This window comes from Megalops cyprinoides, chromosome 7 (genome assembly GCF_013368585.1).
Source record: "Megalops cyprinoides isolate fMegCyp1 chromosome 7, fMegCyp1.pri, whole genome shotgun sequence".
NCBI lineage: Eukaryota > Metazoa > Chordata > Actinopteri > Elopiformes > Megalopidae > Megalops > Megalops cyprinoides.
The window spans coordinates 35,124,800-35,151,549 of NC_050589.1; the positions used below are offsets into that span (position 1 = coordinate 35,124,800).

Sequence of the window (26,750 nt, forward strand, 5' to 3'; positions counted from 1 at the left end):
AAAATAAATATCCCCTACACATCACATTTAACTGCCAACCCGATGTTTTTAACAGTAAAAGGCAGGTCAGAAATGAAATGGGGCAAAATCTGCATCCAGATCAGACATAAAAACAAAAGAAAAAAATGTATGAATCTGGTATATACAAAATTAGGATTTTTTTTGGTATTTGCTTAACTTTTTAGTTCTGAACATTGCTGAGTGGATAGAGCAAATGTGGGCGAAAACAATTGAGGCGAGCAGATTCCCTTCTCCAGGAAACGATCCAGTATGGGCACTCAAACCACGATGAAAAACAGGGCTTGTTGTAGAGCATTTAGAGTTTTTTTCTTAAAACCAACAGTCTGTTTTTGGTTTTGTAGTGTTTTCCAGGGACTTTCCTCTGATGTTTACTGCAATAGAAAAGCAGAATATTGGACGGCGGAGGCTCCACCGGTCACAGTCTTTGTGGGAGAATGTGCCCCACGCCCCTCTGCGAGAGCCGCGTCGCAGGAGTCGGCGGGGGGATGAGTCGGGACACGCTGGGGCTCCCTGGGCAGGCCGCCATTTAGGAGGGGCCCTCGCCTCCCTGTGCCTCCTGGCTCGCGGTACCATCGTCCTCAGGGGGTGGTGACGCGGCTGAGCTCTCCCCCTCTGAAAGACACAGCCAATCACATCGCACTGAATCCACGGTAACCTGGCAACCGATTCGACCTTTAACAGACACCATGGGTGGTGCAATGAGAAAATGAAACCTAGGGAAAGTGTCTGATTGGATGCTCTGTGCATTCATACACCACTGACTTGGCATATGCTGGGTACAGTATGCCTGAGTAAACCCTTACCCTAGAGCTTAATTCCAAGCACATGTTGACGGTTTTCCCATGAGAAAAGGTGATGACTTTTGAGACCCGATTAAAAATACATGGATAATGAAAACACAAGTGAAATTATGATTTTAGGGTAAACCACTGCCATTTCTGTTACCCATTCCCAGAATATCCCTCAGTGGCCTTTAAGAGACAAGAGCAATGGTCATGACGTGCTGATGGAAACTATTTCAGGAAACTGAGGAAAAAAACAAACAGATATGAGCAATGCCCTGATACACTGGGAACACACATTCATTACCCCATGTTTATTTACCCCCAAGTAAAAGCACTGCAATAATGTCCACAGACTGGATCCTTATTCTTTTTCCAGTGAATTAAAACTAAGAAAACACACCGTCCAAATGACTGAAGTTTCTGTTCAAGGTGTGCCCTGTGCAGAGAATGTCTGGATAAAGAAATTAGAACACTGGTTTACTGGTAAAAAAAAAAAAAGGCATGAAATCTCAACGGATTGTTTGAGGCATTAATTTTTTAAACGATGCTGAAATGGACAGAGTTTTGGGCTTTGGTGTCTGGTTTTCCAAGCTTTCCTTGCTTAAGGCACACCTTTTGGCAAATGGAAAGTGAGATTTGGTGTACAGAAATATTATCTCACTGACTAAATCATTCAGCACAAAAGAACTAAAGAAGTCATGCAACACAGTCAAGGTCCATGCAATATAACCTGCCAAATACCTAAGTGAAAAACAAACTATTCGGAACAATCTGTCCAACACATGCAAGAGACGATGCCACTTTCATACCATATTACTTGTTTCTAAACTAAGTAATTACTGCTTTGGACACACAAGACATGTGACTCTTCTCAAGTTTTGGATGCTTTTTACGTAGCTATTCTGGCATACCACAATGTGCTCGGGAATTCTGGAACATTAAAGAGAGATCCCTTCAAGTATAAGATTCTATTGTTAAGCTTCCATTGAACACAATGATCAAGAACATTCTGTTTTGTTCCGCAGTATCTGCACAGCCAAAGAGATTTCCATATTTCCCACCGGCAGAGCACTGTGAAGAGACTGAATTGGTTATCACAGGGCCTTCCTGTGAGTTTGGAATAAACAGTACCTTCCTGCGGATTTTGAAGAAAGCCAGCACCACGCAGACATGGGTTTAATTTGAACAGTCCATCTTGTGCCACAGACAGGCTATTCCCATGCAAATCGGAAATGTTTTGGATAGCAGGAATGGGCAGAGTGGTAGATAATAGGCCCTTGTGTCCTAATAGATGCCAAGAATTTCCGCTGGCCATTTGACATCTGGGTTTATCACCTACACCAGTCACTGAGAAACGCATCTGTCCTTGGGGGAACTTTTCAGCGCAAAGTAAAATAAATTAACATGTCGACACAAGGAAAGGAAGAGGCACTACTTATTGATTGTTCTCCGCTTGACCCTTTCACACACCCCTCGGCCATTATAAACAGATACGTTTTCATGGACACAAACTGGAGTACATACTGAATATAACAGAGGAATTATGACTACAGTTGGGACCGATCCGATCCAATATCGGTATCGAGTGCCGATACTGACGTAATTCACTCATCGGATACTGGACTGACGTTACCAATCCACGTACCGATCCAGGTTCCATAGTCTGATGTTTTTATGAATTATAAATATGTAGCCTAATAATGCAATTTTAAGCCCAGTTAGACATACAGGCGGAGCACTGGACCATTAGTCTGCAACTGAGTAAGGTAGTAATGTTAACAGTTGGCTATCAACTCAACATGTCCTTAGTTTGGAGATATTTTAGTCCCGAAACACAGAAAAGCAAGACAGCAACTTGTAATGCGTGTAAAGCCAACATTCTGAGAGGTGGAAGTTGTGCTGCATCATATAATACTAGGGCTGTACCCGAATTTTGTCAGTCGAATCAGATTTGGCTGTTCAATATGAAGATTCGACTATTCGTTCCTTTTTTTTCATATAGACTATCTGGCAATCAGAAAATCCATTGGCATTTCAACCACATTAACATAGTCAAGTGCAACAGGGTCATGGGAACATATTTTTGAGCATTTAACTCTTTTGTGTGTAGGGTTAGCCATTTAGCGTGTATGCTAAAACTGGTGAAATTAGAAAATTAGATTGGAAAAATGAATTGAATTGAATAGAATTGAAAAATTCTAGCTAATTTTAGCTTTGAGGAAACAGCGATTTAACATTAAAAATATAGCAAATGCTAACTGAAAACTATGAGCAGATTAATAACGCTAATGAAAACATGACAAACCATGTAACGTAACATGGGCGACATTTTGTATATTTTTTGCCCTTTTAATAAGAAGTGCTGTGTGGTTTACTACAGCCTCATGTAACATTACACGTAATACCAACAACAACAATAATAATGATAATAATAATACTGAAGAAAAAAGAGCTCTGGTATCGGTTTCTGTATCAGTATCGGCAGATATCCAAATTCAGGTATCAGAATCGGATCGGAACTGAAAATAAGTGGATCGGTGCATCTCTAACTATGACCTGGCCTTCAGGCCAGGGACTATGGAGCATGTTGGAATTTTGCACCTTCCCAAACTTTCAGACAACAAATACATTAACAGCACTTGGCCACACATTTGAATGTGAATCATTTGAATCATTTGAAATTTTGTCTTGCGGACAAAATTTCCGATTTCCCTCCTGTCAGACTGTGTCCTTATTGTGTATTACATTAGGCATGCTTGCTTTCATTGTTTCATTGCTAATCTCTTCCAATATATAACATGAAGGAAAACCTTCCCTTGCTTCCCCAAAATGTAATTTTTTAACTGTTTAAATGTTTAAGGATCTTGTCTTTCAATGTTCATCCTTATCAGTAATTGAGCTCTTTTCACATAAAATATACCTAACCAGTTAATTGTTTCATTGTTACTTGCCGGTTTGTAATTGCCTGTCCTCATCCAGCCAGGCCACAAGCCTCACCTGCCGATGCAGACTGTTAAATACAGGTGTGAGGCTGCAGTGCTGGGAGACTGGGATGGTTTGGCTACGTGCTCAGGCTGGTTCCTTTTTGGTTGTGGATTTTTAAAAGAATTGTTTTTGTAAGTTTTGTTCCTTCTGTTTCATTTTTTTGTAAGAAGTGTTTGCTAGCTTTTCCACAACACCGATATTTGTCAGTCCATTTGTTTATACATTTATATATCAATCTATCTATCTTTCTGTATACCCCATATATACTCATAATCAAGATGGCAACATCTGATCTTACCCACAATACACTGCTAATGTCCAATGCCTGGTGACTCCAAGCTGACCGCTGAAAGAATCTCCAGCACACCTACCTGGCGACTGTAGGTTCATCTGGGCCATGTCTTTGGTCAGTTCACTGGTGCCCGCTGGCACTCCATCCTCTTTGATGTCGGGCACTGCGTTCCTGCGACCTGTTCGATCGCAGTTGATGAACTCTGAGTACGACGTCTCCACGTCCATCATCTGCCCATGACCTGTGCTCTCATTACACCTGGGGACAAGAGAGAGAGAGCGATTTTGTTTTGAAAACTGGCCTCTGGGTTTTTGTTACAGTACTGTTGCTTGTACTGCAAGTAAGCGTGTTTTAGTCAGCGTTTTACTCCAGTGGCCATAACAATTCTAAGAAAAAAACAGAACAGGCTCAGTCTTTGAAGGTTCATGCGGTTGTTTGCTAATGCAGTCCTATTGTGTCCTGTCTTACTTTACCATCTAACTCTGCCAGTTGTGGAAATAACATCCTTATCTGTGCACAGTAATGTCGTACGATATAAGATAATGTATCTAAATTCATGATGCTTGGTTTCAGCCCCAGCCAGTCTGGCTCACAAGGAATAGGAAGCTCACAGCAGTCCCCGCGGCAGAAATCTCGGCCGCTTCGTGCTCTCTGGGGCTTTCTTCTCTTCTGTTCTCTTTGGAGCTGTTTTCACCAGAGGAGAGTCAAACCTGATCGTGCTTTTAGAAAGGAGAGGGACTGTTTATCCCACGGTCCCTTTGTCTGAAGTGACAGCTATGCGTATTCATCATTTTTGATCCACTGCAGTACACAACGACAGGAGCTCCAATTAAACTGCCACAACATCACAGCATCTGGGTAAATAAATGTAAATTATATATTTTTCCATGTTGTGTGCCTTTTTTCACCACTACACTGCTGTTTCTGAATGCTAATTTTGTGTTATTTTCAGAGCTCAGATTATTAACGGTGCCGTGAGTCAACAAAGCGATAGGGGAATCATCGCTGTTCACAACAGCCAACAGTCTGCTACTGCAAAAATCCAACTTTTACAGAAAGATTAATGCATTAATCTGGGACTACCAACATCTCCAGCAACTATTCTAATTTCTCAATTTCATGAAGTCTGATCCAATAACTGGTTAAAAAAAACATTACATGCTCAAAGAGATCCTAGACCCCAAAAATCAAAACATGATTTAAGATAATTTATTTAAATATAGTTGTAATAAAATAAAGCCTAGAAAGTGTTCTGCATTTGCAAATCAAAGGAAATGCACTTGATGCATCCAACAAAACACCTTCCTTGTGATGCATTTTGAAAACACTTGCTGACCTTTTCCAGAATCCTAATTTTAAAAAAGTGGAGACTGAATTACAATCAATGTTGGTGACAGCCATGTAGATATTTCTTTTTTTATAGACAGCCCTAGGTAACCTTCAAACCTTTTGACAACACACTTAAAGAAGAAAGGAAAAAACTGGCACAGTACTACAAATACTTCACACATTTTCAAGAAATGGAGCGATCCCAAGAAAGAATCCACCGAGTCCAAATTAGCTGTTCCTTTGCCTTGTCTCCCTCTTACAGCCAGCGTTTAACTGGGTCACAGATCCTGCCAGCGATTTGAAGCTCTCCGCAGCTGCTGGTTTGAGGGGGAAGAAAAGAACGAGAGAAAGGAAGAAAAGATGAGACGGCACACAGGAGGAAAAAGGCCTGCTGAATACGTCCCCCCGTCCCCCCTCCCTCTGGTACAGTAGGAGAACGCACACACTCAATGCTTCAAGAGGGACAGACAAAAGGAGCATAGTGAGCTGGTGCTTAAAGGCAGCTGGGTGCATTAACAGTAGGTGCTAAAATCCCCAGCCTAGCTAAGACAAAAGGCAGAGGTCCCCCCTCGCTGGCCATTAAAGGCTCTACCAAAGGTAAGCAAAGCCTCTATCTATAAAGCAAGGCCACTGCGTGAGCGCTAGCTTGCAGAAAAGCTACAGGCGGGACTGGACGGTGGGTCTCGTGGTCAAATTCCTGGAGGCCACAATAAGCCCCCATTTGTGGAAATCAGAAAAACCCAGCACAGTGTTTTCCTATGAAAACAAGGAAATTGGCAGGCTGTCTTTCCCACCGACACACTGACCCAGGACCTGCTGGTTCCCAAACCCTACACTAACATTCCCTGGAAGTCACGTGACTGTTGCAGGACTGTTTTCTTTTGATAAAAGAAAAATAAAAAAAAAAAAAACAATTACAAATGCGAAGTGCTTCGGATTGTTCTGGGCTGACAGGCAAACCAGCGGTTTGAGAGGGTGGTCCACACGTTCTAAGGGGAAAGCCCACAAAAGAAGAACGCAGCAAGCCAGGAAATGCCATGTGGCATGTCACACACATTCTCTGCCTCCCCTCACAGCAGCTCCTCCATGGGCACTGTTTAACACACTGCTTCCCCCAAGGAAGGAGGGGGCAAATAAATATTCACATCTGCAGCTGCATTCATTTCCAGTGTTTATGTGTTTCTCACACTCCAACACACATTAAGTTGTCTAACGAAATGCACTGCAGCATCCTAAATTAGCATGTATTAGCCTTTCACCTTCAAAAGGAAACGTGACATCGTGCTATTAGCATGAGCCCAGCTCTACCATCCTATAAACTCATCTGAACTGTTGCGGGAGAAGCCTCTAAAATACATTCACACAACTGCTTTAACTGACATCAAAACATCAAAGCTGTTCTGTACAAGAGCTTAGAGTAAACGCTCCCTCCATATGTCCTAAATAAATAACGCAACACCCAAGAACCCATCCTACTTTTTTTTTTTTTTTTTGGAAATGTTTGAGAGAGCTGAGCCGAGTTAAAAGAACCATGAATCTATGACTGGATGCTAATTAAAGGAGTGGGTGTTAATGAGAGAAAAAAAAGACAGGCAGGGACATCTTGGAGAGCACTCTCCCTCACAGCCGTTCCTGAGGAAAAATACCACTAGAAACAAGGATGGACAATTTAAAAAAAAAAAAAGTGATATTCTACAATATCCTAGGTCTCGCAAGACTGCATATTCAGATAGTGGAACTGCACTCTACCCTGCCCCCAACTTCATTCACTGTAAACAATGTAAACCGCAAAGAGATTTACATTTGCTCACACTGCTAAGATTAAAAAATTAATAATAGTAAACTAAAAATTAATAATAGTAAATGATTCATTTTATGCAGGGTTCTGATACCTCCTTTCATGAATATTGATGAGAAAGACAACAACTCTGGACTTTTGCTTCTTTTTTTTCATCAACACAAATTTGAATGTTGATCCAATTAATGAATTGGTAATCCTTTGGTCAAGTATTCAAATAACCAAATATTGGGTCTCATCCCAAGAAGAGAGTGATTGGACAGCAAGGGAACTCCCTTCCCTCAATAAAGGGAGGTCTGTGGTTTCTCTGCCCAGCTCTGGGGAGACAGAAACATCAGGGAGTTACATGGTTATGTATGAGAGAACTTCCTGCCAGAACTTAACAAGAGGGTTGTTATGGGAAATCTATTTTAAAAAGACGCCTGAAAGCCTCTGTGTATTTCGAAAAGTATTCCTTTTTTGGTGTCCTCTTCCACAATAAGTGCTTCTGAGTCCATTAGTGCTGTGCATTTATTTCAGAAACCCTGATTACAAGAAGAGCTGGTACTGAAGGAGGAGATTTTATTTCTCATTAATGGTATATGGGGAGTGAACGCCAAAACCTTGTTATCATGGTTTTGTAGCACTTTGCAGCACATTTATGCACACACACACACATATATATATATATATATATATATATATATATATATGTGTGTGTGTGTGTGTGTGTGTGTGCATATATACACACATATGTGTGTGTGTGTGTGTGTGTGTGTGTGTGTGTGTGTGTGCGTGCGTGTGTGTGTTATATAGACATACTTTATTTATTTATTTACAATTAAAATTATTTATGTAATATGCTATAAGTGACATAGATAGATAGATAGATAGATAGATAGATAGATAGATAACTTTAAATTTAAAGATTCTCATGCAGAGCTGTATAGTTTCCCTGGACAGTTCTCTTTGAAAGTAATCCATGGCTTGGAATGCATGAAACCCTCCCAGCAGCTGCCAGTGGATTCCCTTTGTTTAGTCTCATCTTTTAAATTCAGTCATGGATCTTCATTTTCCTCTGCTACTTCTAATCTGAGCCTCGAACGGCTTTTCAAAATGTTTCCTCTTTCTCCTCATTTTTAGAATGAATTCTGTTCCATATTTGTATTCTTTCACAAATATAAAAATCCAAATAATTTTAAGCATGAACCTGCCAACCAACAAACCAAATTGATAATGCTTTACAGGTGGTAATGTGCTGCAGGTCAGCATGATTGAGGATTGTTGGTATCTACTGTATAGTTTTTACAATAAGCTGATAAGGGTACATATTCGCAAAGGCAGAACTGGACATGCCAACTCACAGCAGTTACTGTGGGAAGTCAATTGCCTAATTATAAATGTTGTGTGAAACATCATTACATTGACATAAAAATTTGATTGCAATGTGCTGCATTAAGACTACAAGAATAGTTTGTACAAATGCGACTGCAAACCAAAATGCATGTTTGATATACCAAAATACAGTTGGGGAGATATTTGCACAAAGCAGTATGGCACTTTTAAACTTTGAGAAACAAACGCAAGTGTTGCCTTTCTTCTCTTCTCCTCTCTCACTTCATTGTGAGTTTGGTCGACCACAGAAACAAACTATACTGTTCAAGACCCTGAGAGAACCTGTGCTCCTGAAAGCTGACAACAAAGCACAGCGAGAGCACATGGTCTGCTAAGCGCATTCGATTCCATTACCTGGCCGAGAGGCGTAAAACAGGGCGCGTTCTCTTTAAGGACCTGCTGCGCACGACTAATGCACCGACATCCTCTTGTTTTTCTTCCACACAATAACAGATTATCGGAGGCTTATTAAACCTTGAGTCTCCCTCATTAATTAGGTCTACACACCAGAAGTGCCAGCAGTCAGATCAACGGAGGGACAAATGAGCGAACAGCGAGATCATTAGCAGGTAGCCAAGAAGGCAGGCGGAGACTGTTTTGCCATACATGGCAGCTGGTCGGCAATGATTGCCTCATTTGTGCATTTCGTTACTTACATCTGCACAAGTCAACGGAGCCCATTGGAGGCCTATTTCATAAACAAGTCATTAGCATAGACAACATCGTAAGAGAAGCCACTGTCTGATTATCTGTGAAGTAGCACTCTATCAGACAAAAAATGTAAAAATAAAATTACATCAACAGTACTCTAATTGCATTGGGTTAAAATCACCAGTACAAACATTTTTGTATTTTTACTGGTGATTTTAAAACCAAGTTTACGAAATATATTAGATTACCACTTGCAGGGTCCAACTGTGTGTGCACTGTTGTTGTAGCCTTGATCAAGGTATATTACGTTATATCGTCAATCAGCAGGCACACTTATCCAGAGTGACATAGGTTACAATTTTATCCATTTATACATCTGGATGTTTACTTGCAATTGTGAGCCAAGTACCTTTCTCAAGGGTACAAAAGCAGTGAACCCGGCAGGGAACCAAACCAGCAACCTTTCAATTACAAGTCCTGCTCCTTACTACAATGCATAAACTACTGCATGATGCAGAGTGGATTGTTTTGATAAAATATTTGGCCGTTTCAATTTATAATTTGTAATATGTGAAATTATCCATGTTTTATGCAAACTAATAGCAGTATTCTGATTGTAACCCAATCATGATGATCTGCCTCAAATGCAAGGCCTCAAAAACAGCAGGCCAAGGCAGAGGATCTGAAATGTTGTTGGGTCCACCTTTGGCTTTGTAGTTCTGAAATTGCAGCATAAGAATACAAATCTTTCATCTATGGCTCAGCCAACTGAGTTTTGGTATGGGGAGGTGTTTGTTTTTGTTTTTGGAGTTTTTTGTGTTTTTTTGCTGCAAGCGAAATCTCCCCCGGTGAATTCCACGGTTACCGCGGTAGATAATACTCCGCCAAATGGCCTACTTATTGAGAAAAGTTTCTTTATTTGCCGTTGGCCCGCCGAGTGGGCGGAAACCCGACACAGATGCAGCCACGGACACCGCCGCACAACAAATGTCACAGGTGCGCTTTCTGCCCAGGAGGGAGCACCACCACAAAGTGGAGACAAAAACAATACGCCCAGAGAGAGAAGTGCAGACAGCCTGTTCCATCTTTCTGCCACCACTGCTATTATCATTATTAGTATTTGGCAGACACTCTGTTCCAGGGGGACTCTCACGGCCACCATGGCGAGGCATACTAAATGTTGGGCCGTGGCATATGATTTATTGATCAAACTGATTATTCAATTAAAACATTAGTTCTTGATTATTTTTTATCAGAATTTATCAGGTTTCGTAAATAAGTTAAACGTTGTTATCCCATGTGTATGCAAGAAGACAACCCAGCTGCAGACATCTGGGTTAAGTGCATGTGACACGCACCTGTGAATATGAAAGTTAAACTTTGAAAGGAATTAATACCTGGACCTGTATTCTGTTACAACAGCGTTTCCCAAACCTCTCCTGAAGGACCCCTTGTCCTGCATGTTTTAGATCTCTCCCTGCTCCAACACAGCTTATTCAAATGATCAACTCGTTATGAACTCCTGAAGCTGCTTAATAACAAACTGATCATTTGAATCAGCTGTCCCAAGCCTGGACACTGCTTGATGGTTTTGTCATTTTAAACACAAACTACTAAAATAGGACTCTCAAATGAAAACAGTTAGCGTATCAGTGAAGAACTGCAAATTGCAACACTGCAAGACGAGTAACATCATCCTAACTAGATAGGCAGAACACTGTAATCAAAGTGAGACCATCTGTTCAAATATGCCCATGTAACTAATTTTGGCAATCTACCAATTAATCAACTAATAGAAAAAACTATTTCTTCAACTAACACCTCTAATCAAATGCATATTATTAGAGCAACAAGAACAAAAAGAACACAGGTGCCAAGCAGCCAGCTGCAAAGCGACTGAGCATCAAACAGAAAAGCAGTGCAACACAACTGCTGTTATATAGGTATGATGCTACAACATATACATGGCCAGAGCAGTTATAACTTAACACCAATAGTGACAACAGATACTCTAACAGTTTATCTCCCAGTATGGCCACTATTGCATTATTTTCCCTACATTCCAATATTCGAAAATGATAGCAATTAAAATGTTTACAGTATGCTATTGCCTTTGGAGTTGAATGCTCAGATAAAGATCTGCTTTGCACTACACTGAGACAAAATGTCTCCAAGAAGATACAGCAAAGTGAAATCGAGGAATAATACTTCAGGCCAAACCAGAGCCCTGTTTGCAAAACACCAGACCTTGAATTTCTCTAGTTCTGTCAAAGCCTTTAGTGCCAGAAACATCTTTCTCATTTGAATATCACCCTTGTACCATTAAAGTGCATTCAGTTCCAGCAGCCCACACAAATTTATCATGATTGCAGCACACCATGTCCATATCCACTCATATGAAAAAATGGCGAGGAAAAGGAACCTCTTTGCAGCAATGAGGTCAGACTAATCATCTAAATAGGTAGTGCAGATGATTTTCTGGCTGTGAACAGAAATTGGGACAAACTACCTTAGAAGTCCAGGCCCGTTTTGCCCTGCTGTCTAAATGTCCACGCAGCCTGAGCACAGAAACCAAACTGCACAAGGAAACCATTAAACCTAGTAAAGTTTTTCATATGTTAATGAAGGCACAATTTGACCTTACCGGTGCAGTGACGCTTCGCCTCTCCTTGAATTCCCTGGTGAGCTCAATTCGTCATTTCATTCCTCTAAACCCCCTCTGCCTTTTCTATTTATAATTCAAGATACTTAATTAACTCCAGTCAGGGTATTATTACCAGCATGCATCAACAATTCTCCCTCGAGCCACCAGAATTCACTAAAGCACAGCTCTTTAGAAAATATACTCTAAAAGGTGAGCAATAATTTGTTTTCCTTTAGGTAAAAGTTCATGTATCATGAAGGGAAAAAAAAAACAATCCACATCAGTCAACATTTAACACAGCTGTACAGTGAATGGTGTCTCTTCAGACCACCAGGAAGGGAGAAATAATCTCAAGTCGAACAAAATCTCTTAACCCCAAGCTGCAGCTGCACAATGAACATTATAGATCTCCCTTTTTCTCAGTTTAAGAATTAAGTTTTTGATACTACCCCAGGTGACTAGGAGCTATTGACCCTGTATGGGATATGTGTCAAGAGTTCTGTTATTACAGTCACAGCAAAAAAATGACTAAAAAAAAAAAACTCAAACCGAAAAAACTACTCAAGTTTTGAAAAATGCCAGGAAATGTAGGTTACTTAGTCCTGCTTCATCACTCCATTAACATCTACATTTATGCACAATGGAAGACAACCAATTATGTTATTTCCTTAGCGGAAAGCAAGCCACCCGACCCAACAACTCTACAACAGACCAAATGTGTCTAGTATGAGAGACCAGTTTGGTCAAAGGAATCTGATCATATCTCAATGTACATTGTGCTGTGTCGTAACCGGAGTCCTGGCTGAAATTATGAACAAAAGAAGGGGAGATCATTGCAGGAATATGAGTCAGCAGATCTGCTTTCACTGCGCCATTAGGGACAGAGGTAAATACATTCCCACAGCTGCTTTTATGCCTCTTCCTGTGAGTAATAAATGCACATTATCAACAGCAACAGGTACAAAGCGCAGTTTCCATGCTGTCTTCAAAGTCCATTAAGACTCTCCACCCCACTTTGGAGCATGAAGTCCGATTTCGCTGCATAATGCACCTGAACCAGAACGGGAAGAGAGAACAGAACTTCCACGTGCTTGACTCTAAAGCGTTCTCGTAGCAACAAGCAATTACGCGCTTAGTTTTCCACTCAACATTCAATTAGAGATGCGCGTGACATCGCTCGCTGTACTTTTTATGGCTTCTTCTGGAGCGCAAGGTGGTCTCGGCGTTCTTGGTGTTGAAACTGAATGACGCCAGCAATCACACATTCAGGTTTCTGTCCTTGCGCAGCAATACGAACGACCTTCAGTCACCACCACGCTGCTTGGTCCTTGACTTTGAGTAGCAAAGTTAAGCAAGCATTACCTTTGTCAATTTTTACAAACTATCACTGGGTGACACTTCATATTAATGAAAAATGCTGAAAAGATGGAGGAACCTAGATTGTATTTGCTTCCCTGCTCACTAATGAAGCACACTGCTGTTAGATAGGTGAAAACTCACAAGGATATCAAAGTTTAACTCAAAGTTGCTGACTTAAGCCAAAAAACCACAAGAGGTTTGGCTGTTTTCTAACAGGTACTATGGAAACAAGATAATGAAAAAGAAATGCATCAAGAGACAGAAAAACAGGTACAGGAATACATTTTTAAAAATAAAGCAAACCATGGGGACTCCTCTCCAGTTGGAATGAGAAAAAACGCCGTAAGAAAAAAAAAAAAAAAAAAAACTCTACTGTTCACTATATTGTTATCTGAACAAACAGCACTGTGGAAATTGGATACATGTTTCATTTAATATTCCTGTTGGGTAGGAATGCAAACCTCAGCTCATCTCCATGGCATGTAGATGGAAAATTACGCACAGGATTTATATAGGGTTTATTCACCGTGGTGCTTTTTAAATCCAACTAATAAACGCATTTTCATTTTACCGTGTAACCGGTTGGCGTGGACAGGGAAGCATTTTAAGTTACGGGAACTCAAGACCTCTGCATACAACAATCTGACTCCTGGAGACTGTGGACGGAAAGACTGAACCAGGTCCTCTCAATCCAAACTGAACACGCCAGCAACACTGAATGACCTCTCTCGCTCCGTTCAGATGCAGTTCTAGTGAACTCTGGATTCACATTACATCATCGGCTGCAGAATGACCACTTCAAACAGGAGGCAGTTTGATCCCCCCCCAGCTCGATCTGCATTGTTTGTCATGCCCCGGCCTTGCTTCGAAAAAATAAATAAACCACGTCTATTGAAAAACTTTGTCTGTGTGTGCCCCCCATATCCTTCCTTTTTTTTCCCAGAGGCTGAATTTAGGTGTCAACACTCCATTTCCCACGAGCAGGACCGGGCTGAGCCGAGCCTGTAATCATCTGTTGCAGAGGCACCTGCCAAGATACGCATTCTGCTGACCCGAGAAAACACTGACATATTTGCCAAGTTTTATTTAGAAAGGTGACGGGGGAGGGTCTTCTTAGCACCACACAGCTGCAGTACTGGTAGCTTCCCAGCTGGACACTCGAGAGTGGGACGGTTATAAACCCGGGAGGAGGGGGTGGCCAAGGATCAAAACGATGGCAGACAGCCGTGCCAATCATCACTGTCCAGCCCTGAAGGCTGAAACCCGCGCCACGCGCACACACGCGTGCATAAAGCTGCTCCTGTCAGCTGCTGTTAATTTTCAATAGCTGACAGGTTCACAGAGTCTCAAACTCTCATGGCTTTGCTTGAGAGAATTATTAAATATACACAGAAACAATATCTATGTGGTGGCCAAGCTACATGTGCTGAACTACCACAAAAACCCTTAGCGACACCCACGTATCAGGTACTCAAGCTTAACAAGGTAAAACGTTTTTGCTGCAAAAAGTTTAACCTGCTCTGTCCTTACCCAGCTTTGCAGCAGGTAGCATGCTGTGCAGGAATCTTATCTAGAGTGGATGTTTAGCACACCAACGCAGGTTAAATACCTTGCTCAAGGGCAAAACAGCAGTTCTATATGTAAGATTTGAACCTGCATCCTTCTGACGACAAATTAGTTCTCTTTATCACAACGTAACATTGGCGACCACAGCTAATCTGTGGCAATGTTTTTTTTTGATGGATCATTTTTCCTCTACTCCTAAGAACCATTTTTGTACAAAGAAAGACACAAAAGATGCACACTGGATTCAGTTACACAAAATGCCAAGTGCATAAAGTCAACCAACTGATGCACAACTGTGTAAACTGCAGAGGTTAACCTCGACAACTGCATTGCTAATTAAGTCTGGGTTGCCCAATGGAACTGAGAATACATATGGACTGGCTAACAGGAGTCCCAGCTAGTCAAGGAACACTCCACAAAGGAGTGACCGAACAACATCCCATCAAGATGCTATTCCTGCTGAAGGCCATCTGCTGTGAAACTAGGCTGGAAAGTCGATCTGCCTGATGGAATGTTGGCATGGCATCACTGTGGCTGGCTTTGGGGCAGACAAGTGAAGTGGTTGCATTTGATATGGCAATCAGGGCGCAGAACAGAAGGCTATCGCTGATTGTGGGACATTGCACCCTTGACTTCATGACTGCATTGTTTCAGTGCATTATGAACACGGAACATTTTGATTTTTGAACGACAGGTCTCGCTCCCTCTCTGAGACATGCAGTTTCTTACACAAATCCACAACTTAACTCATCTTGTGGTTCTGGGGATGGAATAAAATAAATAATAACCAAAATAACCAAATAATAACCAAAAAATAATCAGTGGGCAGTATGGTTTAATAATCTTAAGGAACTAGACTTATGGTAACCAAAAAGTGGCAAGTTCAAATCCCAGGACAGGACAGTGCAACAGTCGCAGCCTTGAGTAATGTATTTAACTTGAAGTGCTTCACTTAAATTTCAAGCTGTGTAAATGGACAACATGTAGAATGTTAGCTATGCAAGCTGCCTTGGATAAGGGTATTTACTAAGCCAATAAATGCTAACAATAATGGGGAAAGCAGTGTCTGCCTCCAAATGTGGAGGGAAGAATGGGTGATTTCAAACCCTCACCAAACCAGCCATGTGCCTCCTATGTCAAAACAAGAGATGTGACCCTGTAATTTCATGGGCTGCCACAATAACAGGACACACCTTTATTTTTGCCAGTTAAACTATGAGTCACAGACAAGTTGTATGTTTCCAGGCAGTGCCATATGCCTATCTGTGCAATGGATAAAGGATAGCAATGCATTTTGCAAAGGCCTGCATTTAGCATAATCCGTGAAAAATAGTCAGTGACCTTCAATTTGCATGCAAACATGCAAATTGTGAGGGGGAGTGGCACAGTGGTTAGGGAGCCAGGCTTTGACCAACAGGTTAAAGGCTAAAAGCCTTGGTGCTACACTGCTGTTGTGCCCCTGGGCATGATAATTAACCTAAATGGCTCTGGCACAGCAAATATCTAATTGTATAAATGGATCATATTTAAAATGTGAGCTTCAGAGGAGGACATCTGCTAAGCTAATAAAGAACATAATGTAATTAGGCTTCTGTCCAGCCCACCCAAGACTAGCTCAGGCCAAGACTAGGCATGTGGATTTTGATTCATTTGAATTCTGAGGATTTAATATTCAAACAGCCCAAACTCACTTTTTACCCCAAAAGCATTGTGTTCTGTGACAAGGCCACTGATTCCAAACAGATCTGAACTCAGTCATGCTTGGTAGACAACAAAATATGGAATGTCAAATTATTGGTATTTTATGCTTTGTTATTTAACTACCCATGAGCAATACAAGAAAAAATGGAGCTGCATTTTCTTGATTTCTTCTCAATCAATATGCATTTCAACATAGATGCAAGTAAATGAATAGTGAACTCGTGGGTGGACATTCAAATTCCAACATATTCTGCCTCGCACCCCATCCACAGACAGGCAAGGCTGGTGGAATGATGTCACTGGCTCCGCCCATTCTTGAGGGCATCCCCAGTGAGTCAGACAATTTGAGACGGCCCCCGGGGTAGCAGGGGGAGGGAGGAAGGGAGCGAGCAAGGAAAGGAGGGAGGGATGGGTGGATTCAGACCTCAGGAGCAGGTGGTAAACCACTGCATGAAATCAATCCTGCCATAGATCAGAGAGAGGAAGAGGTTCTCGTCTGTCAAACAAACAGCTGCACTCTACAAGCAGAGCAGGGGGCAACACAGAAACAACCCTTTTGAAATCCCATATGAACATCGTATTATGAACAAATGCCATTTCATTTCCCAGACATGGGTGTTTCCCAAATGAACACACCCAGACATTTAGGCGACAGAGCCACTTGAACTACAAAGGAAATGTAAGGCAGAAAAAATGAGTCATATGCCTAATAAAAATGTTACATTCACATTAATAAAATGTTAAAGGAAGAAAAAAAATTGCTGTTAACATTTAAATAGCACTCTATCTGGCAATACAGAGTTCCTTTTGGATAAAGAGGGTTGAAATGATGAAGACAGAAAATTACAAAGTCCTGATAGAAGAGTGTTTCCAAAAAATGGCAAACCACAACTGTGTTTAATCGCATCTTGACAAAATTTAAAACACTCCAAAACTGTTCTCTGAAAAGTAATCACTGGTTTACAATACAGTTCTTATTCTTAACATGTACATCAAACTGGATCTTAAAAGAAATATGATGTACAAAAGTAATTGAGAATGAGCCCCAAGAAAAGTTTGAGCTTACAATGGGCTTTAAAATGTTGGTTTATTCATGCTTCCTACAGCACGTGTTTTTCTGTGTGTGAACGTGTGTGTGTTTGTGAGTGTGTGTGCGTGCGTGCCCACACACATGTGGCACAATATGTACTGGAAACAATTTTAATTAACAGAGGCTCAGAACAAAATGCCCACGTGAAACGTGTAATACTTTTTTAATACTGATAATCATTTGGGAACAAAGGAAATTACACTGAGTAACATGCCTGGAATAACCAGTAAACCAGGCCACTGTAAAGCACATCACTTCATTTTATTTCTCACCAGATTGTGTAATGATGTCAACTGTGCCAAATGCTGATTGGTCCCTGAACAGTTTAGAGCAGTGCTTTAAAATATTATCTGCCTACCATCAGTCTAACCCAATGATACTGAAGATAGCTATACTCCAATTGGAAGACACACAACACACAAAATAGGAAGTAGAAAAGAACCACTGCTCTTAAAAAGGAAAAAAAACTCCCTTCATATAATGTTGTAAGGCTCATTAAAAAGCCCATTACAACCATAGGCATCAAATGCTTTCTAAGATGAAACCTACCAAAGGCAACAGAGTAAATATCAAGCTGCTATGGATTTCCAATGTCTCAGAAGCAGGAAAAAAAATAAATAGCAGAAGGCGAGGACTATTTTTGTACTGTAAGAATGTAGTCAAAACTGTACACAGATACCTTAAAAAGTAATGAGGTATAAACCAGCACAGACAGTTTTTGCCTTGCCAAGTATTTATATGCATGTATAAATCTGAGTTGAAGGAGTGGGGTGTGTGGTCCAGCCCGGGGGGGGGGGGGGGGTTAGGGTTGACTGCCAGGACTGCTGATGTGCCCAATTCCAGAGTCAAATGCAACAGCTGGAAAAAAAACAGGCCCAATTTACACCAAATCCAGGAGGACAAAGACAAAGAGCAGGGAGAGAAGATGCAGAGCACATGCATTTGGTTAATGTGGAAAGATAAGTCTAAGAAACCCCTGGAAGGTTTCCTGTACATTTTTACATAGAAACACTAAAGTAAAACTTTAATCATGCTAAGCTGTGCATGAGTTAATGAGCCACTGAGACTGCCCTCTGCTAAGCACAGAATTATTCCTAATACCAGCAGAAAAAGATGCTGATTCTAGTTTGAGACTAGTCTATTCCAGGCTATTGCACCTTAATGTGTGAGGAACCCTAGGGAATTAGGGGATCATATTTAGCAGTTGAAAAACAAAAAAGGAAAGGGGCTTGTTAGGTGGGCTGATTAACTAAGCATCACATGGCAACAGGCTGGCAGGCAGGTTTGTCTGAGCTTTTCTGCAGTTTTCATAATCGTGGTGTGTTCAGGTTCCACCTGTCTTTAAGGTCACACATTTCCCTCTGTAGGCAAATTGACAGAAATTTCTTTTTGCCAGACCAAAATGTTAAGCAGTTTTTTGTTCTTTTTTTTCTGTGAAGGGGTTAGCAATGTTATAAGCTGCAACAAACTGGAACAAACAGCAGGCCTCAATTATAAAGTTGGCAAGTGCTTTTTCGCATTGTATTATCGCAATAAGAATTGATTAAGATTAAATTTCTTCAATTTAATCTTGTTAGCTGTGTTAATTTTCTGATTTAGTTTGCTTGTGAGATTTCTTAAATGTTTTGCGAATATGTTCTCAGTAGGATCTTATAGAGTTTTATAGATTCTTCTTAAAATAAATTTTTGAGATATTACATTCGTTTGTTTTTTTCTACTGAAAACACACAAGTTTTGAACACAGGGATATAAGTATTTCAAACGGTCATATCAAAAACTGTTCAATTTTTACCTTTAACACAAACACACATAGGGAGAGGCCCACCATAACAGTCTTTGCTGACTGATACCAAATAGACACAGACAAAAGAAAAACAATAAAGCTCTTCCAAAATGGCAAGACTATATGCTAACTTAATAAACTTGTATCTGAGTGTAACACAATCCTCATGGTTGCCTAACTGCTTAACTGGAATGACGCCTGTGCTGTTTCAAAATGTTAGCTCCTTGTAACAGACTTACAAACCAGTGCAATGAAAATCAACAAATATTTGAACAGCACAGTTTGACTTTCCATAGGTGAACAGAAGACTAGCTCGCTCACCACCAGCACTTAAAGAAACACTTTAGTAATACAGATTAAAGAAATACTGCTTGAAATTGTATTACTGTGCATTAAAATCCATTTGTACAAATGAACCATGACCACAGTTCAGATCCTCCTTATGTAGGCAGCATGGCATATTTTTTCAATCAAGGTATGAATACGGAGTTGAGCATTTGTTTCTCAAAGGGTGTGCAAGCATGCACACCTGTTACAAGCCATTTCCCATTTCAGTTCCCTTTGTGAGCCTGACTTAGCCTGGTGCTCACACACACACACATACACACACATACACATACATACACACACACCACACACACACCACAATCCTGTCAGCGTAGGAGGCCACTTCTATTTACTTACTATGCCTCTGAAACGCGAGCAGGGAGGTGAGCAGATGCTAGTGCTCATCTGGAATGGTGATGGCTCCGAGATCCCGGGCCAGTCCCGGTTCCCGAAAGAAAAGGGGGGGACAACTCAACCACCTCCACTCCTTTTCTCTGCCTCAGAAGAGAGCCGATTCCTCGCCTCCCCCTCTCTGTGACAGGTCAGCAGAGTCCCACACAGCCCACAGCTGCATCATGCCTCCGTCTGGCAAATCTGAAAGGATGTGGGCGTGAGGTAATGCGATCCGCTCCGAGACGTGAGCAGGAGGAAGAAAAGACGAAGCGCTGCCTGGCAGGAAGAAAATGACAACACGGGCGATAGGGCTCTTTTGTAGGTTTTTATTTTTTAAGCATCATTTGGACTTTTCCGTCACCGCTTAGATCCATCAGACCCCAGACCCGTCTCAGCGCCCACCTGTGAGTAATGCTCAAGAGGACTGTGCCAGTGGGCCTCTGTGGCACAGTCATGATACTGGACCTGCTGCAGTCTTTGAAATGAGGACGAATGGCTACAGTTACAGTTGCCTCAACACACCATCATCTGCTTTCATCCACTGAAAACAGAGGAGGGGAATGCTGTTGCACAGCTCTGAACCCCCACAATGGATTCTCACAACTAGATATTCAGCTGAGGTGAAACTACTTCAGTGCCGTCTACGCCTGTCTTCAGAGTGGCTATTGTATTCAGTGGTCTTAAGTAGAGGCTTAACCTGTAAGCTCTACTCAAGTAATTACCCCAAGCTAAAATATTCAAACAATTACACACTGCATACTGTGGATATCCTACTAGTCCAACCAAACAAGAAAAGACACAGTAAATATACATTCTTTCAAGCAAATATTAAAAAGATCTTATAATCAGGGTAGTATAAAATGTGACACAAACCATAATCTGCTCCAAACTGATTGGAAAAACCCAACTAAAGTTTATAACACGTTCAGAAAATGTAAACACACACATTATCTATATAATGCAGTGTGTGTGCGTATATATGAAGTTCAAGTGGAAATTCAAGACTCTCAGACAGACTTAACCAGTAGAGGACAATTGGACATCTTGAATGTTGTTTTCATTTAAGACCATGGGCAAAAGTTCCTTGCTTTAAGTGTTCTTTAAGTAATAAATGGAAAGCAAAGTTATATTTGTCTCTTTTTTTTGCTGATCTGAAAAATGATCCGATCTGTGACTCAGAAACCATGACATGATCCGAACCGTGAGTTTTGTGATCCGCTGCACCCCTAATAATTAATAATAATTTTTGTGTACCGGCAGCCCCATTTGGATGACTATGTGTGATATTTTTTATAGGCTACCCAAAAGTACAATAGCTATGTTCGCCTTCTCCTCCTCCGTGCCACATTATGTACCCGTACCACCGAAAGGTAAGACATTGAAAAGAAAAAACTTCAACTCTAGAATACTTTGCGTGAACTCGTCAATACTTTTCACTCGTTAGAATGCAAGCAGTGTCTAACTGGAAAATACCATGAGGAAATCTAAATCTGGACGTTTCTAAACTCACAATGATTTCACGCGACAATGTAACATACTACAAATGTAATCATTAATGGTTGCATACTGGGTACTACACTGAAAAATAGCATGCAGTATACAGTATGTACTTGTGTATACGCAGTACACAGTATGCAGCAGGCGGTTTCGAATACAGCCACTGCGATTTCTGCAGCGTACTTTTTGCGTCATGTCCTGTCTCCTGCACGCCCACGCCTAAAGCAAACGGAATATTTCCAATATGTGAGAACGCGTCTGTCACGGACAGTCTCGTGTTGTGTGCTACATGTGTGAAAGGGCAACTCCGGACAATGTCGGGACTTGATTCTCCGGACAATTGTTCATTCATATGTGAAAACGGCTAAACACTTCATTCTGAGAACAACCCTTTGATGCCCTATACAATCTAGCTGTCAATCTCAGGAAAACCCTGGGGTCATAGATTATCAGGAGTGAGCAACAATTGCAAGATGGTGTTCACACACAGCAGTAAGCACTCCTAACAAGAGTCAACTATGAGGGATGAATAGCAAAAATTTTGTTTCAACATTTAACACACACAATGTAGGTGAACACAGCTCCAGTGACTACATACATGCAGTTTATTTTTACCACTTCTTCTGCTGAACACTCCAAAAATCACATGGAAAATGGTTCTAGTTTCTTCCTCATTTGTGAAGCGTGCAAATAGGATCAGTCACAACATTCACATAAAAAACATTTCTGCAGAGAGACATAATCCCTCTTTAAATGTAGAAAATGGATAAACTGGTTGTGTGCCAGATTCTTCAATGAGGAAAATGTACTTTCCCAGAAATAAATACGCCTTTTTTCTCCTTCAACCTCATTTATTAGGTTGTTGCATGTAACGGTGAATGAGCAGGTACGACCTGTTCAAGGTCTGAGTTCAGAGGTGACATTTGCATATCTGACAACCCTGTCAGCAAAAACATCACTGGATTACATATCTAGAGTTATTGACAGTATTGACACTGCAACACATTTTTGAAAGCAGCATAACCATGTCCAGCCACTTTCAACATTACAGAAAGCATGTATCTACAAAATGATTAAGGTATGTTTTCACATACAGTACACACAGACACACACACATCATTTACAGGACTCAAGAAACAGTAACCAACAAAACGTGAAATGTAATACCTTCTCATATATAATGCACGTGCATGGGCCTAACATACGAGGCTTCAATTTTGTCACAAACAGCAAAATGACCAGTGTTACTTCAGTTCATAGTAAATATTAACTCAGGAAAAGTAACCACAGCACTCACGAGTTGAACCATCATATATTGTTTTGCTGTGTATCATGTTTTCCTCATTCCTTCCTTATTCTCATATTGGCCTCACTCTTTTACCTGTTCACCCATATGAATTTTTAGCAGCTTGTCACAGGTCAAGGGGTTCACAGTTAAAAGCCATGTGAAAGACTACTCACCTAAACTACATGGTCTGTCCCAGCAGATAAATCCATCGCCTTGGGATAATATTCACTACAACACCACTTTCCACCACAATCCACTAAAGGTGGACAGACTTTCTCGTTCATGATATCATTTCTGCCAGCTGTGGCCCAACTATACAGTGGTTGTTCCAGAACACATTTAACACATGGGAATTATGTATACAAAGACTTCATCAGTCAAACAAAGCCAACATTGTTTGCTTATGTTTGTTTGGGCCTTGCGAGACACAAATATCTTTGCCAAACTGGGGGAGGGGGACCTGCAATTCTTGCAAGCATGAACACATTTTGATGCTATTGTTTTGGGCAAAAGCTCCTGGCTGACTGCCTGTAATGTTGACCGCATGCGAAAGTGAGAAGGAGAGCGAAAAGGAAAAGCGGGCATGAGAAGACCTCTGCTCCACCACACCTACTGACAAATCACTGATCCACGGTGTCTTAGTAAGAGGCCGCCGCTCCTTGCCGTCACTGGGTTGATCACGAGCATGTGTGAGCCACTAACGCCTCATTAGCAAGTGAGGGAGCTAAAAACAGACTGTCCGATGTCTGCCACTTCTAGAGCTGGGAATGCGGCTAGAGGTCGCCACGATACGCCTGATAAGACGAAGAACCCAATGAAGAGACTGTCGTTCTTTGTCAGGTCCTCCATCACTTTCTGAGAGACCTATTTTGTACTGCAACATGGACCAATGGTAGTTTGTGTATAATATGCCAACATAATATTTATGTCTGTGATTTTACTGGAAGGTCTGACACAAACAATAAAGCCTGGAGAAAAAACCCAAGAAAAAAATTGATGTAAGAGCATGGAAATAAAGATAGTGTGAGCGCAGACCACCTGTGTGCATCACTGGAATTTACAGATCTGCCCAGTTGACAACACTCCACAAGCTTATCAGTCAACATGGAGCAGCAAAGTGTGCATACACCATCTTTTAAATAAAAATCCACATCAATGAAGTTACATTCCATGTCAACCCTGAGAGAGCATAGCTGCATTGCAAGGGGAAGCTTTGACATTTCCCCAAAACGCAACTTTCAAAAGCCTATTTAAATCTTGCCGGCACTGACAAATCTGACCTTATGGGTATATTCCTGTAGGATTCTCTTCCTGGTTTCACTGTATAATTGACATAATATTCCTCAACAAAGTAAGTGGCATTATCAACATCGGTTTACCCATGTGGTCTGTTGTTTTTCAACCAATTAATTTTCATACCTGGGCGAGAGCAAGATCAACACTGTGACACAACCGTGGCTTCGTGGACGTAACCTTGTTTTGACAGATTCGACACAGAGGTGCTGTAACCCCCTGCTGCTCAGGAATCGGCCAAAGAAAGAGCACAGAGCATCAGGGTTAGGAAAACAGAAAAGGAAGTCACTATCTAGGCTACCCAGCATTTCAAGAAACAACTCTCAGGCCTCTAGTCAGCTTAACTGCAAGTTCTGTTCTGAGTAACCAATTTAAGCAGGTGCTCCTTTTTAACCCATTATTATAACCTCAAGGGTCACTGAAATTTATATTTAAAAAATTTTTTAGATTTGCAAAAAAATTTGAGTGCCCACTCAGATTCATACTCAACATTACACAACAAAGCACCATAGTGATTACTTAAGAGACCTGCAATATGAAAGCCTTGTGGAGCATTCAGACAAGAGAAAATAGCATCTCTCAGATCAACGCCCAGGTAAGTGCTGAAAGTCACCAGTGAGATGCAGTGGCACAACAGACGGCCTTTTAAAAATACAAGTTGCAAAAGATTTTTATATATTCAGGAACATGTGATATTCGAGAAAAAACTCATTCGACCAAAATTATTGCAGATTTATTTTGTCTGAAAAGTAACAGAAGCTCAAAATTGCAGTTTAGTAGTATAAACTGAAGTTTTAGGTGTTGCTGGTATAAAGATTAACCAGAATTTACATTTAATTTATCTGATTTTAGGTTGGTTATGAGATTACTGATGAAAGATGTAACGCTTTTGAAATCAGGTTCAACCATGGCATTTCCAGTAAGCAATTTCCAATGGAGCCTAAGTACCAGTGTTATGTGACATCAGTCTCGACTGTAAAAACTGATACCTCCACCTATCGACTGGGGTACTCCAGCGACCTCTTACGCAGCGCTCTGTGCATTGCTTTAGCCCCACGCTCACATGAGCTCATTCTCGTCACGGGGTGCTTTTCTTCCACTTGAAAGTCGCAGAGGACAACATGGTGTTCCACAGATGTTAGTCCTCAAACAGGTCTTTATCCCAGTGGGCCAACTGAAACGATCTCAGACTGCGTTTCAACGTTGCGTTCAAACCACCAGACCCGTGAGCTACTATAAAATGAACGGCTGGTCTAAATGTCGCAGATTAGGGACAGCCGGTCCCCTTCTAGTTGAGCTGAGTGGTCAAACTGATCTCATGAGGTTTAAACCCCCATTACGGTCGTTTCGGTCGTCTCACAATTTATTGACGGTTATAAAACACAATTGGTGTCCGGCAGTTCGTCTCCTTATTCTTTCAGAACTGCTATGCAACAATTATTCCTCCGGTGTAATTACGAACGCGGTGCTTATAGTAAAACAAGTAGTCAATTTACCCATGCATTACCACTTGTACACAATATTTTTTAACAAATTAAAGGCACTCAGTTTTAGTAAGACAAGATAATGTGCTACGTATGAACTATTTATATTCATTTAGCAATATGTCTTTATGTCGCCGACAACTGAGTCTGCAACGCAGATCCAGTCAAGGCATCACGCATATCGTTTTTTTTTCTAAAACTACTGCATTTATATAGACATTTGAAAATGTTATTTAACCTAAAATCATTTAAAAGCGTACTTGGTGCATGATGTCTTCATAAAATTAAAATAACCAATATATCTTCAAAACGACTTCCTCGCAACAGAAAAATATAATATCTTGCTATCCTTCCAAATTCAGACGAATGGATCAAAATGTCTAACAGCTTTTAAGCTAGCTAACTAGCTAGCTAGGTCACCTACAGCGTTTGTGGTACGCGGGCGGTAATCTTTCGCATGGCAAATTGTTAAACAGGGAAAAGAAAATAGCAGAAATAGTTTAATTTATCTTTCCAAATCATTCTCTTGTTAATAAAACCGGCTTTTGGAGTTTAACATGCGGCTTTTGTTTATTTAATGATCAGATACATACAGTCCCTTTTCCGTGCACTGTTAGCTTTTTGTCCAAAAATTAGCTACTTTCTCCCATCGCCTCAAATGGAGGACGCTGCTTTGTTGCAAGTACCCTGGCATTGTATTCATTGTTGCAAGTTCCGCATGATTCATCAGCTGAGACTTTTTCAAAATGGACTAACCTTGATCGTCACCGCTTTCTTATATCCACTTGTTTCAACGTAAGAGCGAGAGCAGCTCTTCAGAGAAGAGATGGTTGAGAAGTTCCCTGCTTTCCTGACAACATCTGGGAGGGATCCACTCCGTTCCGGCAGCAACTCAGACTGGATACTGAGAACCATCCTTCATAGGCGGAGTGTGTTTCTCTGACAACCGCAGTAAACAATGAGAGAGAGGGCTAGGGCTCAAAACAGCTGTTTCCAAAATGGAGTTAGCCAGCTCCACAGCCAATCACACATCTTTTCGTGACTCTTACAACTCGCGCGTATCTCCCGGGGGTCAATTCTGCACAGCGAC

General features: G+C 41.1%; 1 protein-coding gene across 1 annotated transcript; it reads right to left on the reverse strand.

Annotated features, from left to right (window-relative positions):
• Positions 1–26,575, reverse strand: pkig (protein kinase (cAMP-dependent, catalytic) inhibitor gamma). The gene is made up of 3 exons (XM_036534164.1): positions 26,417–26,575; positions 4,163–4,341; positions 1–633 (listed from the first exon to the last, which is right to left on the reverse strand). The coding sequence occupies exons 2-3, from the start codon at positions 4,311–4,313 to the stop codon at positions 548–550; spliced, it is 237 nt and encodes a 78-aa protein (XP_036390057.1). The 5' UTR covers positions 4,314–4,341; positions 26,417–26,575; the 3' UTR covers positions 1–547.
• Positions 26,576–26,750: the final 175 nt, after the last annotated feature.

Bases quoted from the DNA above. Each gene is read 5' to 3' on its own strand.
- pkig (XM_036534164.1), bottom strand. From the start codon at position 4,313: ATGATGGACGTGGAGACGTCGTACTCAGAGTTCATCAACTGCGATCGA. The intron at 634-4,162 runs GTAGGTGTGCTG...TGTGTCTTTCAG, and splicing joins GATGAACCTACAGTCGCCAG to AGGGGGAGAGCTCAGCCGCG.